The sequence below is a fragment of the Ptychodera flava genome, chromosome 4 (genome assembly GCF_041260155.1).
Source record: "Ptychodera flava strain L36383 chromosome 4, AS_Pfla_20210202, whole genome shotgun sequence".
Taxonomy (NCBI): domain Eukaryota; kingdom Metazoa; phylum Hemichordata; class Enteropneusta; family Ptychoderidae; genus Ptychodera; species Ptychodera flava.
Window position 1 is genome coordinate 2671729 of NC_091931.1, and position 17360 is coordinate 2689088.

General features: G+C 37.2%; 1 protein-coding gene across 2 annotated transcripts in view; it reads right to left on the bottom strand.

The window, feature by feature from the left end:
* The window catches only part of LOC139130668 (phosphatidylinositol-3,5-bisphosphate 3-phosphatase MTMR2-like), a 28665-nt gene that overhangs the window by 9685 nt on the left and 1620 nt on the right, over positions 1 to 17360 (bottom strand). For both annotated transcript variants that reach the window (XM_070696410.1, XM_070696412.1), the window contains exons 2-12: positions 15839 to 15917; positions 12796 to 12890; positions 10457 to 10567; positions 10045 to 10146; positions 9632 to 9715; positions 9010 to 9084; positions 8514 to 8588; positions 7469 to 7657; positions 6569 to 6660; positions 5814 to 5907; positions 5178 to 5384 (exon numbers count right to left, since the gene is read on the bottom strand). In XM_070696410.1, coding sequence (XP_070552511.1) covers positions 5178 to 5384; positions 5814 to 5907; positions 6569 to 6660; positions 7469 to 7657; positions 8514 to 8588; positions 9010 to 9084; positions 9632 to 9715; positions 10045 to 10146; positions 10457 to 10567; positions 12796 to 12890; positions 15839 to 15917 — 1203 coding nt within the window. The remainder of the gene's footprint in view (positions 1 to 5177; positions 5385 to 5813; positions 5908 to 6568; positions 6661 to 7468; positions 7658 to 8513; positions 8589 to 9009; positions 9085 to 9631; positions 9716 to 10044; positions 10147 to 10456; positions 10568 to 12795; positions 12891 to 15838; positions 15918 to 17360) is intronic.

A 17360-nucleotide genomic window follows, 5' to 3' on the forward strand; every position in this document is an offset into this window, starting at 1 on the left:
TTTCTTTTCTTTGACTTTGTACGATTTCAGTAATACACAGTTTTCTGATAATTTTCATTATTGTACATACTGTGAAGCATCTGGTGAAATAAAGCATTCATTCATTCATTCATTCATCAAGCCTACTTAGTTACTATCATAATAATTTTTCTTTCTGTTCTGAAAGACATGTTACACAATGGTAGTTTTATTTCATGGAATAATCAGTTTGTACATTTCAGTGTTGACAAAATGCATAAACTTGATGACAATTATCAGTCGCTGTGACTGCTTCATGCCTATCTGGTGCTACAGTTTGATGGTCCTCGCTGTCTGTCGTAGTATTGGGAAATATTATGTCTTTTCTTTTTAACGTTTTCTTCACAGTATCTTTCCTCAGGGCTCACCCAGTGCTTCTATCAAACTGACTCAAAAGGCGCTGGAAGTGCTAGCCTTCCTCAGCGAAATTTTCATGCACTTTCGAGTTTCCTACAATAGTGATTCTTCTTCAGTATGCTAATATCACAGTTTAAAACCTGTATTCTTGGTCATGGCCATGGCCAAGAAAATAGGTTCTAATATGAATGTTTCACAGAGATAATTTTCTTTGTTGCTGTAGATGAGAGCTGCCTCAAATTGGCACTCAAAAGTAGCCACTGTATCCTTTTCATTCTTAGGTTTAGATAGATTTCCACAAACTGCAGCTGATATACACTGACCATTTGGGCATTTACAGAGGGTATGACCTTCCCGTAGATGACACTTGCTGCACTTGATTGTTCCAACTTCCAAAGTCTGTGGTTAGTGTGTACTTTTTATTCACACGAAGAAAACTCGTATCAATCAATTTCATTTCTTCTTCCAGACCCCATACCATCTGAATTTCATCTATTTCTATTTCTATAGGTGTTCTGAATTCATAGCTAGAGAATCATACATTCTTTCCATGCACACACTCATCTTTGCTGTCTGTGACTGAAGACTTGCCAAACTTCAAGCGTTTTGCATTGTTAGGTGCCAATGAATAACCGACAACAACTGTTATCTTGATTTTACAATACTCTACATTTCAGATCCAGAATGTCTATCTCACTCGTTTTTGACAGAGTGATGGCAACACTTTCTTTGTTCTCATACTGAATTTGACTCTTACATCAACTGAGGCACGGAATATTTGACCGAATTTGGTTGTAGAGATCATGGTATGAATTCAAAAAGTTTGTGTAGAATTGTGTGTGTTTTCCTCTATACAGAAGCTGGCCTTGGTAAAAACCTAGGTTTTATGGCAGTGAGGTAAATCAGTATCATTGCAGTCAAACAGCAAAGTTGGCAGGAGCCACTGGACATTGAAGAGTCTAAGAGAATTCATTCAACAAGAAATAAATGCCGACAGGGCAGGTGAGACTACTCTTGACTTTGAACTTGAACTAACCGACCAACCACCTGCTACTGCCGCCTTTCTGACAACAACTTGTCAGAAAACATTGAAACCACAACATTGTGCGTTTTGTAAGAAGATCGGGCATAAACCAACAGATTGCACAGTGGTCACCGACAAGACCAAACAACTAGAAATCATCAAACTAGACAGACTGTGTTACAACTGCCTTGGTGCTCATCTCCCTTCAGACTATAAATCAAAATTCATCTGCTAAGTCTGCAAACGCAAATACCATATCACAATATGCACCGGAGAGATGCCAACACACCCGGCCACAATGAGGGATGATGTTGGCACATTAGTATCGTCCGATGTCAGCCGAAATTCATCAGTGCTGCTGAAGACTGCCATCGCAGACATCAAGACCAACAAGGGATCAACAAAATCTGAAATGGCAATATTGCTCTTTGATGACGGCTCACAAAGAAGTTTCAGCACTGGGTGTACCACAAGATCAATCAGTATAGACTTTGATAAACGTGACTCTGAACTTATAAACGTTTCCACACTTGGAGCGAAATCCACTGGTTTGCGATCAATTAAGATTGCAGAGATTACGGTAATTATACCTAATGGTCATGATGGTTGTAATATTAATATACGTACTTTAACTGTGCCTCAGATAAATACTCCACTTAGAAATAACTTGAAATCTAGTGCTAGTATTGCCAAATTTCCTTAATTGCAAGAGTCAGAATTAGCAATCCCTGTATCTGATGCGCATGATTTTGAAATTTCAATTTTGGTAGGCTTAGATTTCTATTATTCATTTGTTGGCGATCACTTTATCCATGGACAGGGACCCACTGCTGTGTCTTCTAAATGGGTTATTTGTTGTCTGGGCCCTTGCCACATCCAAATTCCAGTCCCCTCCCCACCTCTACTGTAATGCATGTTGCCACACATACCTCTGGGTAAATAGTTTGCTTCAAAACTTCTGGAATGTTGAGAGTATTGGCATTACTGACAAGCCTGTCAGTCAGCAAGAAGTTACTTATGCTAGTTACACCAAAACCAAACATCTTACATCAAAACTAAAACATCTTACTAAAACTAAAACAAGCGACTCAGAAAACAACTGATATGTCACAAAACTTCCCTGGTGCCAAGATCACCCTCTATTGCTGACAAACAGAAATGTTTGCGAAAATAAAGAACATGCGCTATGGTCCAACGATTAACACTGGTGATGAGACAGGTGTACAACAAGCTAATCAAACATAGGGCCAAAGTCCCTGAAGCTACTATAGACATGGATACAAAATTAAGTATTTCCTGACTGTATGAAATTATCTCACTAAGGTCATCTTAGGGACCTGTAAACAAAATATTAAAGCTCTGAAAAACGGTTTTGAAAAACCAAGCGACCCAACAGTAGACAGAGCTCTGCTGTGTTATGTTGAGAATAACTTTTTGTGACACATGTATTGATGATGAAGGTGGATATCTTTGATAGCTCATTTCAGGATGGCCTGACCAAAAATGGTAAAATTAGCTGCAAAAATACAAAATTGAAGATTTCATCATAATTTCAATATATTACATTAAGATAAAGCCTAGGAACCTGTATACCAAATATCACAGGCATCAGACAAGTAATTTTGAGAAACACATTTTTAACCAAAAGATGGCAAAAATTGCACCAAAAATACAAAATTGCAGATTTCATCATATATTCAATATATCATATTTAGTTCATCTGTAGAAACCTGTAGCGGTTTTGATGAAATAAAGTTTTGAGCAAAAATGACAAAAAAATTCCTTAAAAATACAGATTTGCATATTTCATCACAATTTGAAAAAATCTAAGTTGGGTTATCCCTAGGGACCTGTATACCAAATAACAAAGCTGTCTGACCAGCGGTTATGAAGAAGATTTTTTACCAAAAACGCCTTTTTTGGCATTAATTTGCCTATTTTCAACAATATCAAAAATTAAAAAAAAATAGTTTCTCAAAATCATATTTTTCATACATACCTACATACATACATACATACAGACTGACAACGGATGCTGGACGGATACCCATCCCAATAGCTTCTATAGACTATAGTCTATAGTAGCTAAAAATCAGTTGGAACGCGGTTTCATAGAAATGGTTGCTAACAATAATGTAAGTTCAGGCCATTATTTACCACATCATCCGGTAAAGAAAAATTCTGAGACAATGCCTATCTGTCTACAACTGTAGCTGCAAAGTTGCAAACACCCCCGTTTAAATGACTGCTTAGACGCAGGGCCATCGCTGCTAAATGATCTTGCTTGATTATGCTCTGCTTCCGCATGCACAAATTTTGCGTTTCCGCAGATATTGAGAAGGCATTCTTACAAGTAGGCCTAGATGAGTCCAATCGTGATTTCATGAAGTTCATGTGCTTATCACGATCCAAACAATCAATTTTGTATTTACTACTTTAAAGTCATTTTAAACACAACTGTCAAGTTTCACTTAGAAAACGATGGATCTGAGACCACAGTATATCTAAGCAGAAATATCTACGTTGATAATGTTTGTAGTGGACGCGACTCTGAACAGAAATTCACAGATTATCATACTGAGGCAATGAATCTCATGAAATCACGCAGCTTTAATCTTTGCTAGTGGGCTACTAACAGCACTGAGTTGAAAGAAACTGTTGCGAGAGCAAATATTTCTTATTCATATAGCATCACGAATGTACTTGGTATACGCTGGGATACCGATTCAGATTCACTTCGTTGCCTGTACTTCGTACAAATTAAGCAGATCACCAGAAAGTGAAGCATTTGTTACAAAGCAGGAAATTGTAAGAGCAACTGCAAGTTTGTACCATCCTCTAGGTTTTATTACTCTGGTATATATTAACGCAGAGATTTTCATCCAGAAATTGTGGAATGCACAACGTCAATGGGACGAACCGCTACCGAGTTATCTCCGACACGAATGGGTTAAGATATGCTACGAATTACAAACAGTTTCCAACATACAATTCCACGTTACCAATTCAATTCTGATACCAATGAAGGCAAAGTTTCTGTATTAGTAAACTTTGTCTTTTAGGACTATCTTCAGTGAATGCTTTGTCGTTTTAGAGTTTTACTCTCAGTTTATGATATTTGTAACTTTGAACTAATTTCAGTTTTGATTTGACTACAAACACTCAATGGAAAAAATGAAGTGTCAAACCAATCATACGCCTGGATCAGAAAGATTATTCTCACTTTTTCGAAAAGTCAAAGTTTTGCTACAGTGTTACGACTTTGTAACATTCTGTACGATTACATGCCACAATCGTCACCACATCCTTTGACATTTTGTGTATGAGTCAAACAACTGGTATGTTACAGTCAAGAAATCTGCGTGTCAAACATTGCAACTCCAAATTCAAATGACAAGCGATGTACTATCCACTAAATTCATCAATATTTCTGATCAGTGTGCACACAAAGCCACGAGTACAAATTTGTGAATATATGTAGCTTTATTAAAGCATGTTGATAGATAATGCACTTTCAGTCTGAGAAAGCCAAGTTTCCTCAACTTGATGAATGCAACTTTTATTCTTTGACAAGGAGTCATAGATTTTAAAGAAGTGTTGATTGTTTACCTGTGGATAAAGTGTAAGACCCTCAAACAATTAAACTTAGGATCTCCCCTGTAAAACATATTTTGTGAGTATGGGAAGGTGAAACTCATTTTGTCAATGTTGAATATGAAGTTGTTGTTGAACGAAATTGATGTGATGCCAGGGGAAATTAAATCATAGCCAAACTTACCTGTGCAAACTTATGTCCATACGATATCCACTCCTTTTCAATGAGTACCTCAAAGCCCTTGATAGTCCTGTAGTATGGATCTAACATTATCATCGCTAACGATGATAACTGAGCAGTTCTATCCCATCCATCACTGCAATGTAATACAACTGATGTCTTCTGACTTTCCAATTTGTCCGCTATACGTACTGCTCCTGCTAAAATAAGCTACAAAACAAAGTTACATGTTACGTCTCAGTGAATGCCAGGAACTAGCAGTCCTGCTTCTCAAACCAGTGAAGTTATGTAATTGCTGAAGTAAAGGAAACAGAAAAAAGGATGACTGCATCAGAGTGAGTATCATTGTCACTTTCATAAATTTGTACAGAGACTGTTATGCAAATTGTACCGTGTAAAACAGAATTTTACTGTAATGAACTGAGGAGCAAATGTTCTCAAATGCCTTTTTGAACAAGTGGAAGTTCAGCATGGCATAAAGTTGAGACACATCAAATGTCCCTACTCACTTATCCATCTGATGAGCTCCATATGGTTTACAGAGAAGCCAGTAAATCAGAGGAGACATTATTTGTCTGCAACATGCAAGCATACTTAAAAGGATAACATCTAATGGGAATATTGAACAATAAACCCTACCTTGACATGTTCCAACCAGTGTGTTGATTCAATATTAGATAACCAGTGATTGTCATCAATGTGTGGATAACATATGTCTTTGAGTTTACGTAAACTGTAAGGTAATGCCACATAATACACTCTTTAGTTTCTGTTAGGCTGAATTATTTTCTTGTGATCCACATTTTATTTTTTTTGGCCCAATCTTCATGTTTTAATAATGCAAGATATGCAGTCTTCTAATAATGTCATCACACATACAATGTGTATTTCAGATGTAATAGATTTCATTTACTAGAAATATTGAGGCCGTCATTTCCTTTGAAAAACTCAAGCAAATATAAACATCAAAAGTTTAGAAAAGTTCTACCAGGTGCAAAGCACTGAAGGAGGACAGTTATTGATTTGCCTGGAAGGACACATAACAATTACACATTAATGATCTGACACTAGGGAACCACCAGGATGTACCGGTACTTGTATTATCAATCATGGATACTTATGTTGGCATCAAATCAGAATAATGGCACTCTTCTTAAACCTACGTGCAGTAATTGGATGCAACACAAGCATGTGAGTGATGAAGTTTGCATCTGCTTCCGGCATATCTGCTGTCATCCATTGATGTTCCTTTTTGTGAAATCATTTTCACTCTTTACTCCTCGGAAGAAATTTTCTCATCAACTTGTGAAACTTTCAGGGAAAGCACATCTGACATTTCAATGAGATGTACATACTACAATGACTTCAAAGCTGACATACAATAGGATACTAACCTTTCTCTCATGACATGTATGTTGTGAATGTCTAAGAAGACAACTTCAGCATTCTGGTAAGTTTCTTCACTTTCATAACCTCCACCCTTAGCCTGGCAATAGAAAGACAGTCTTTTTAAATACAGTCATTGAAAGTGACAAATAATCACGTCACATAGATTTTTGACAGACAACTAAAGATGACATAAGCAGAGAAAAAAACACTGTTCAGATTGAGATAGAAGGTAGGCGCTGCTTTGGAAACACACTACAGACACATACATATGGTTGATTTATCAAAACACAGCGCCTCCACAGGCCACTCTATGGGTAGGACCATCACTCAATTTAAACATTAGCCTATGAATCATTCTGGTGACATAGAATACAAGAATATAGTCAAAGTCAAACTAGTCAGCATACCATCTTTCATCATAGAAAATCTTAATAATAATTGGTATAAAATTGTTGTTGATACAATAAATTACAAGGAAAATGGTTTTCAAAGAATTTGAATAAAAAGCATACTAGACATCTGTATATGCTTTACTTGTTTTCATGGGATCAGTACTCTATCATTCAAAGGTCTGCAACAATGGTAAAATGAAAACATTGCTCTTAACTGGCTGTGATCACTTTGATAGTGGTTTTTACTGGCTGTGATCACTGTGATAGTGGTTTTAACTGGCTGTGACCACTGTGCCTATTGGTTGGAACTGGCTGTGATCACTATGCCAGTTGGTTTTAACTGGCTCTGATCATGGAGCCAAGTGGGGTCTTTGACATTATGACCTTGGCATGAATGAAAACAAAGTGTTTGAACAGTCTGGTAATGAGAATGTTATGCAAATGATTCTGTTATTGACCTACACAAAACTTGTGTCATAATCCAATTATTGAGATGATATTTGTGTGATTTACCTTATTTGCCATGGCATTAACACTTGGTCTAGCATCCATAATAACTAATTTATGTGACTGTGCATTGGCATCTAAGATATGCTGGATGTACTTTTCATCATCTTTGCTTCGTTTGCCACCAACACCAACCATTGGCTGACTACATCTTGTGATTGTTGCTTGACTTTCAGGATGTATCCATGATAACACCTGTAAACATAAACATGTTATTTCAGGGAGAGATTTCTAATTTGCATAGAAGTAAAGGCTGGATTCATGTTCACTTCATATTGACTCAGAGATATATTGGCCATAAAATTATAAATGTCTAAATGTCAGATAATTTGTACAACCCTAAATTAGAAATCCCTCATAAGCTAGAAATCACATTTCAGACCTATCATAAAGTTTCAGAGAAAAAAATGGAAAAGATATGACAACAAACATAAAAACATTTACATATTCAAATATAGTAATGTACAAATTACACTTGAAAGTTATAAGGCCACAGAAAACAATACATTTGACACTAAGAAAATGGGAAAGTTGCGCCAAGAAATTTGCGTATTCAAATGACATCATAAGTTCATCCCTCGGACCCTTTCAACCAAATTAGAAAATTGTAAAGATCAGAAAAATTCTCATCATCTTACATATGCATATTGTGCACAAATTTTAAAACACTTGTTAGCGGCATTCTTTGGAAGCTATTGATATGCATCGAATTGGAAAGCTATTAGATATGACAGACCCACTACACCGCAGCTTGCTCATAAATCATAAAACAAAAACACAAATGTGCAAATGTGACATACTGTAATGGTACGTGTACATGGAATATCCATGTACATGTGGATATCATGTACATGTTGATATCATGTAGTGAGTTGCGTGAATATGTAATTAAACTTTGAAATAATTTCAATTTTAGTCATTTCTTAAACAAAATTGAACTTAATATATGAAAATACCATGGGTGTACCATAGAACTGAAATAAAGTGTTATGGCACAGTCCCTCCATCCCAGACTGTGGTTATGGCAAAGACAAACAACATGGCTACTCACTGGTATTCTATTTCGACTTCTGAACGCAGCAACACGTCTAAGTTCATCCTCATCTGCAGCTGCTGGTACTGCAAGCTACATATCCAATCAAAGATAGCATCTCAGTGTAAAAAGTTGTGATTGCAATGAATTTTCAAGAAGGGAAATTATACTTCATGAATTGATTGTTTTGTTACATTACAAAGTGTGAAAAGTTACAGTGATGTCAGAATTATCCAATTCATGAATTAGCAAACACTACAAGTCTTATTATCTGGTGCTTGTAATCTCCACTAATATTGAAACATGATAACATTACATTGCAGTGAGTACACTTCCTGGACAAAGACTAGACTAATAGAAGACAATTTCTGAGATGAGAGAATAAGTTACAATTATAAGATTTGAATACTGAAGAAGAAAACATTATCTTTGTTTCTGTTTCCAAAGGATGTTCTCTGATAAACAAATAAAGAGTTATGAAGAAAAATATTTGTACAACAATAATGTCACCTACCACTGCAGGGTATGTGTCACAAAAGTCATAATTTTCATTAAGTTTGGAAATTCTCCAGCTTTCTGTGGGCAAACCCTGAAACATGAGCAAAATATGAAATTCACATCTCAGCATGTAACCAACTGTAAGAAATCTGTAGCATGACAGAATCCAGAATAAGATCCTCCTCATCACCTATAAAGCTCTGAACAACAATACTACTGCCTACATATTGGACCTGATCCATCTCAAAGATTCATCCACAGTTCTTCTGCCTAATGACAAAATTAATGTACCATGGTAACCGTAAAACTTACAGTGATAATGCTTTCTGTCTGACCTTGGAACAGTGTCCAACTAGAAGTACACCAGTTACCGAGTCTTGATAGTTTTAAGGTGTGCATAAAGACTCATCTGTTTTACAGTGCATACTAACAACTCTGCTCTGACCCTGTAAAACACCATTGGACAATACTATGTATTGTACTTCTGTGCTATATTATATAAATCCACATGATCGACATATTGATTGATGACTTGTGCTAACGGCTTTGCAATCTATATGGACATTCCCAAACATCTATTTCATAGAAATCTGTTTATTTGAAAATTTGTGTCTACGCAACAGAAGACAACAACTCACTTGTCGTTTGTATTCTGTCAAAGGATCATACACAGCCCAACCATTCTCACCAAAATCTTCTTTAAATTCAAACGCAAAGAGAGGCTGTAGAAATAAACAAACAAACATAGTTCATGGCCAGATAGTTACATAAAACTGGAACACATAAGTATTCTTAGAGGTGTTTGAAGACAATGTGGGTACATCATGACTGCCTTCTCCAAACCAGATAAACCAAATACTAAGGGAAATATATTTGCCATTGAGATGACTCAAAGGTCCTGATATTATGCTGTCTTCTGAATGTGATTGTACATGTAGTTTACAACAAATTTTCTCCATTTGCCGCCATAAGATAAGTTGATATCAGACCCAAACATTACACTACACATGCAATAAACATTTTTGATTCCATATTTCAGATTACAACTTACCAGTTTATTTGATATAGGAAACGCAAATATCTGCAGCTTTTCATACACAAGTCTTCTGGAATGGTTTTCTTGTTTGTGTGCAAACCTCAAATTACGAAAATCCTGTTGAATATAAAATTACATCATTCTAATGATGTTTCATCATGTCATTAGATTCAGTCTTACATGTAGATACATTTATGTTCCAACCTTCAAACATTGGTAACTATGAAATTACATTTAATTCTATGGTAATGTTTTACGCTGTTAACCCTACAATTCATACTAATTGTACACTATCATAAAGTAGTTCAAAGTTTGTGCTAAAGTTCACAGTAGAGTAATTTTGAAGTCAAATGATCATTCTTTGTTTGTGCACTGTATCAAGTATTGACATAACATGTGTAGACTTTCCTGTGTCCATACACCATACCTTACAAAACAACTCCAAACCATAGGCATTCTCTCCACGGCTTGTTGAACCACCAACTTTTTCTATTCTATATATGACACCTAGAGGTACATCTACGGTAAATGATGGCTCCTGAAATGAATAAACAGTGAATTATTTTTATGAATCATATCAAATAATGTTGCGACAATGAATATAGAAATAATGGACAAGGCACTGACCATTAACGGGCGAGGCTTACCAAGCCCATTAATTTTGGCTTTCTCTCGCCCGCACCCATAAATAAACATTAATGGTTAGCACGGAGTCTGTTATTTCCATTACATTATCAACGAATCCAAAATCTGTCAAAACTGTACGAAAATTTCCCGTTCGAACGACAACAGGGCCCCAGAACTTGTCTGTGAGTAAAGCTACAAAAATTTTGCAAATCCGAAAAAAGTGAAAAACTTGGCCCACAAGGGCTCCATTTTATTTTGCAATTGATTACGATCTTTGTACAAATCACAATTTTCGTCTAAGTTGTAAAGTTACTATGTTTATGATATTATTCATATTCACAAGCATGTAAACAAACCATTACTGTATATTTGTGGGCAGTCATGTGGTTCAGCTCGACCAATTAAAATGCAATGGACAGGGCATGGTAATATAATGTTGGTTTAATATATATTGTCTGAGAGAAACAAACAGTAACTTTTGTCTTCATAAATGCATTCACTTGGTGTTGAAACAGTGATAGAGTTTCCTAGGAAGTTTTTGATTACAAGAGATAAGTAGCAGCAACTGATGATATTTCGTAGCGTTTTTAATCAGTGTATGGTTTCATGGTGTATTCCCTCAAGCCATTCATCATCATAGTTTAAATCAAACTCTATTGTGTTCTCTGCTAGAGAGGAAGATGGGATTAATAGAATCTCACACCCTCAAGGACCCTAATCAGATTTCTCACACTCGTTGGGGATATTTTGTCTCACACTCGCCTGCAGCTCGTATGAGACAAAATATCCCACACGAGTGTGAGAAATCTAATCCCAGGTCCTTGGAGTGTGAGATTCTTTTTCTCACATAACTACAAAATGCGTTAAATTCACATTGGACACGTTCAACATTATCCAAAGTCGTGACAACTCTGTCATCTGCCACTGTACTCTGACCCGCTTACTTTGTAGTTCCGGTCCGTGATTTACTCGTTGTGCCACTGGATAACAATTTGCATGTGGAACAAAACAGACTGTCTATCATCCAATCAGAGCTTGTGTAATATTTACTGCAGAGTGTGGGACGATTTCTGAGAGTGTGAGATCGATTTTTTTCGCACCGTCGATCCCGCACTCCCAGCAGCCAGGAATGTGAGAAAGTAGAGTGAACATTTGGAAATGAGCAGCATTCAGCTTGTTGACACTCTTTGTACATATCACCATGTTTATATTGATGATTTATTACACCTCACTCATTCAGCGTGGACTGCCATTGGTTAAACACGACATGATATGTAAAAGAACGTGATGATGCCCTCTGCGAATGTGATGATGCCCTCTGCGAACTTGATGATGCCCTCTGCATTTGATATTACATGGATGACGTCATTTTACTTACTGCGCATCCTTTCTGCGCAAAACAAATTGTCGTTCCCTTGTTGTACTTTGCAGTCGGGAACTTATGGCTGCGAAATGTCATGCAGAGCTGTCACCAGCACAGTTACACGATATTTTGATGCAAGTAAACAGCAAACGAACGAAAATGGCAACAAGGAATGCAATTTCTGTGTTCAGCGACTATGCAAGCAACAAATTTGGATACGCCATCGAGGAGATCGGCAAACTTTTAACCCTAGACTCGGCACTGACAACATTTTACGCTGAGGTCCGGACTCAGAAGGCGAACTGTACTCGAAGAAGTCTTTGTGTTTTTGTTTCTTTGCATGTTTGCTTGTTCGGTGTAATAAAAATAATAACACATTAGAGCTAGGGCAATATCACGATTTTTTGCCTGCCCTCGGGCTGGTGGTCATGATCAAAATACTAATGCTTCCTGAAAGTAGAGGCAAATGTTTGAACTATTTCATTTTACTTTGATTCAATGTTTCACCTGCTACTTTATCTTGACACATTTTACACAGCTGTCCGACAACACTGTACTGTGTGATCAAAGCGCTTCTATGCATTGTATAATTTTACCGAAGCGACTTTTACGTTCAGCTAAGGATTTCACCATGTCAGCTTATCAACACTACAATATAACAGCAAAGTCCCTGTATCACAGGACTGTTAAGACAGGTTCTCAGCATTTGGTATCTCATATTACTATCTACAGTGCAGAATATTGCTGTATACTACATGTACATAACATCCACTTACCCTATCTGTACTTCTGAAGAACAACTTGTAATTTGTAACTGAGAGTGTCCCTCTGACAGGACCAGTAAATGGGCACAGGTATGTTACATCTTTTGCTGTACAAACAAGATGAACAAATTCATTCAATCTTACATGCATACCATTACTGGTATATGATATACAGAGTTCGCGTTTACGCAAAAATCGTGCGTATTTACGCATTGAAATTAACACTCTACGCATTTTTTTCATCGTTATGTGTTTTCTATACGCAAAGGATAACACCGAAAGCACCTACGACTGAGCTTAGGCGACAACCAGACGAAATTTGTTGCAACACATGTTAGACATAGGTTCTTTAACGTTAGGTCTGCACGATACACGATAGGTTTGCACGTTTGGCATTTTAGGCACGTTAGTTCCAACCTGGCATACACGTTAGACATTTTAGAAACGATAGGTGCGGGTATGTTGGGTCTGCACGATACACGATAGGTTTGCAAGTTTGGCTTTTTTGGTCACGTTAGTTCGGCTGTTAGTTCCGACCTAACATGTCAAACATGCACTACTAAAATGTAAAAATGTCTAAAATGAAAAAATCCTGACTTCTGGCCATGGATGGAGCACACATTTCTGTCAATCACTCATTTTGTGTGGAAAGTTTTGGATTCTCTGGGCGTTGTCTGAAAAATCGGCATCGTAGTCCACACGTTATCACGTTAGGCATGTTATCATGTTACTAATAATTGTTAGCTGTGCCTATGAATTACGTTGCTAATTTTCAGGCGAGCGATAGTTTCTGAAAGTGAGTGATTGACAGAAATGTTGCGACAAATTATATAAATGCCAACCGTGCACGATCATCGCGTCTCGCTGTTCCCGAATTTTGATCAAGCACACATGCAGCATGGCGTCGAAGCTTACAAATCTGTTTTAATTTCTTTCAACTTTGCTCTACGAGTCCGTGAAAAAAATGATTCATTGGTAGAGCTCGTCGGAATCCCGATAAATTTTGAACACTGCAGAAGTGTCTGGATGGTAACTGGTCGTTCAGGCACCAAGTCGTTTCGGCCTCTCAATTTCCGGCCCCAAGTCACTTCGGCACCGCAACCCAAGACGTTTCGGCATCTGTGTTTCGATTTTTTTTTCAAACTATTTAGTAATTGACTGATCCGTCATATTCGTAAGCGTGACCTTTGCGTTTTGTCCAGTACTTTATGTGCATTTTGTGTGAATTTTGCCGTGCTGTTTCCTCACCGCTTTCAAACTTTTGCCGTGTCGGCGGCTATTGATATTGATAAACTTGTGTCACAGATTTGAAAATGATATGAAGTTTTTTCTTACGGTCTCTTCCCATGTTCTCACAAAGATTAAGCATGTACGTGAATGTTATTTGACACTTACTTTTCTAGTGCTTTGATTTGGAACATTAGGCTCAGCACTAGTTCCCACAGGTAGCCTTCAGCGGTGCCGAAAAGTCTTGGGTTGCGGTGCCGAAACGACTCGGACTTGGGGCCTGAAATCGGAAGGCCGAAACGTCTTGGGCCGAAACGACTTGGTGCCGAAACGTCCAGAAACCGTCTGGATAAGCTGCCATAACTCTTAACTTTTGGGTTGCTCGATGTGTTGTGACGGTTGCATGTAGGCCCTATACCCTTCGCTGTTACGTTTCAACATTGTTCAAGTTGTTCGTTAAACTGTTTTCATTAAAATAATGTTACATCGTACAATCCGAATATGTAGTAGAGGTTTATTCAACGGCACATTGTATTTTGCTGTCAGTTTTTTCATCAATCGAGTGCGGAAGTGAAATTACGCACTCAAATCCAGCTATTACGCAATTTTAGCAGACTAATGCGTATGCCGTACGCGAGGAGAAAAAAGTCACCGCGAACACTGATATATATTCACTTGCAGTGTCACATCTTCCATTTCTCTGTTACACATTAATCCAATACAAATTTTACCCCCTCCCCATTCACTTTTTCGAACAACAGATTGTCCAATAGAAATGTTGACATTTACTCTGCCTTATTTTTCTTTACTCATTGGAAAATTGAACATGAATAAATTGTCTGATATACTTATGTCTAAAGCAGCATAAGAAAGTTTAACCTCCACTACAGAGCCTTTACACACTCTATTGAATATATCTGACACTAAATGTGAGCATATGTAGAGTTTGGTAACTTTACAGATATGTTACCGGTTCTTGACAGTAGACATGTAAAAGTCATAAACTCAACAGAATCTAGTGTTCAAGCCTCTAGTTGCATAAGTACGCCCAACCTTTATTACTTATCTCCCAACACACAGTACACTGATATTTAACTGTCATACTGGACTTGTCTGATGAAGAGGTTACAATACATACATGTATCAAACAATGATTATTTCATTCTATACTGCTGATGATACTGCTATCCCACTGACCATCAATGGTGTGACAACAAATGTATCAAGTTGTCAAATGTGACTTAAGGTAGTATGCACCTCCAAAGTGAAAGACTTAAACTTTTGCTCTAACTTTCCTCAAGGAATCTTTCAATCATTCTCTTTCAAAATCAAGAATAAAAATAGGGGGTCACCGTGCAAATTTTGGTACTAGAGAAACAAATTACCCAAGATTTACCGATATTAGAAATTCAAAATGGCCGCCATCCCTGTGGTAACTCTATGGAGAAAAATAAAAATTTTCGAATTTTGAAAAACTAAGCCGGTAAAAAGTTTTCTTTTACCAAGAGCTTTAAAATGAACCCCCACATGTGGTATATCAGAAGAGAATTGTAAAAGTTTGAGAGTCCCAATGTCTGTCCCCGAGGTGCGTTCTACCTTAAAATAGAAAATGGGAAGTTGATACACATAGTAGTTATACATGTGGGTCCTAAGTTGTCAAATCTAATTTCAAAGATTGTCAAAAGTGAGTATGAAATTGTTAAATGTGACTTTGAATCAAAAGAACGAGGTCAAAAGTTGCCGAAGGCAGATCTGAATTTCAACCTTGATTATGTACAGTGTATGCACTGTATGTGAATGTAACTATTGATAAGTAAACAGGGTTTACCTATGGCATGTATATGTTCACCAATCAACAACGGTGGGTCATCTGGCTGGGATAACTTACTATTGGCATCACGTAAGACCTAAAACAAGTAAAAATGCGACATTCATTTCATGTTGCACCTCATGAAATTTAATGACAAATGATGTAAATATTCATCATACCACTTTGATACTTGCAAACAACATGATTTTAAACTGAAATAAATTGTCTATCCGCTCTGAGGTATAGTCAGGCAAGGCTGTATATTGACAAAATTATTGTATCTCAAACCAAGTCATCATGGATTAAGTGCAGCGTTTCCGTTACATTTTCAAAACTTGCGTACGATTTTACGCAACTGAGTTTTTATTTGCGTAAAATGGATTCAAAATGCGTACGGTAGGAATCAGTATCTGAAGTGAGCTGGGCAGTCTTTTTCTGTAGAACTTGGGGGTTTCCTGATATGCGCATGCTCTATTAACAAAACATAGGGCCAAAGTCCCTGAAGCTACTATAGACATGGATACAAAATTAAATATTTCCTGACTGTATGAAATTATCTCACTAAGGTCATCCTAGGGACCTGTAAACCAAATATTAAAGCTGTCTGACCAGTGGTTTTGAAAAAAACAAGCAACCCAACAGTTGACAGAGATCTGCTGTGTTATGTAGAGAATAACCTTTTGTGACACATGTATTGATGAAGAAGGTAGATATCTTTGATAGCTCATTTCAGGATGGCCTGACCAAAAATGACAAAAAATTCCTTAAAAATACAAATTTGCATATTTCATCACAATTTTAACAAATCTAAGTTGGGTTATCCCTAGGGACCTATATACCAAATAACAAAGCTGTATGACCAGCGGTTGTGAAGAGGAAGATTTTTTACCAAAAACGCCTTTTTTGACGTTAATTTGGCAACAATATCAAAAAATTAAAAAAAATAGTTTCTCAAAATCGTATTTTTCATTTACACAACAAATATCAAACCAGTAAGTACTGCGGTTCTCAAGATATTTGAGTGGACGGACGCCTCACAAACGGACATACATACATACATACATACATACATACAGACTGACGCCGGACGCCGGACGGATACCCATCCCAATAGCTTCCATAGCTATAGTCTATAGTAGCTTAAAAAACAACAACCTGGGGGGCTTCAAGGTGTAGCTGAACGTTTGCCATGCCGTGATGCATGTCCCGTATATGATCGTTGAGCAGCCCAATGAGTTCATGTTCAAAGAAAATACCTTCTGATTACCAAATTAGTGTTTTCAAAGGGCCAACAAAAAGCAGATACTGTTCAAAGTCCAGCGGGACCTCTCAAGAATGCAACCCGACAGAGTCTAAATGGTCACCCGTAAACACTTTCCAAATAACATGCGACGTAATGACCATTAACTGTATTGTGTTACCAACAACGTAGACTCAATTGATTCTCGAATTTTTTGCATCTGTAGTGCCATTGTCTGTACAGAACTGATTGATATGACGTTTTGTGATGATGAAATACAATGTTGCATAAAGTGCTGTG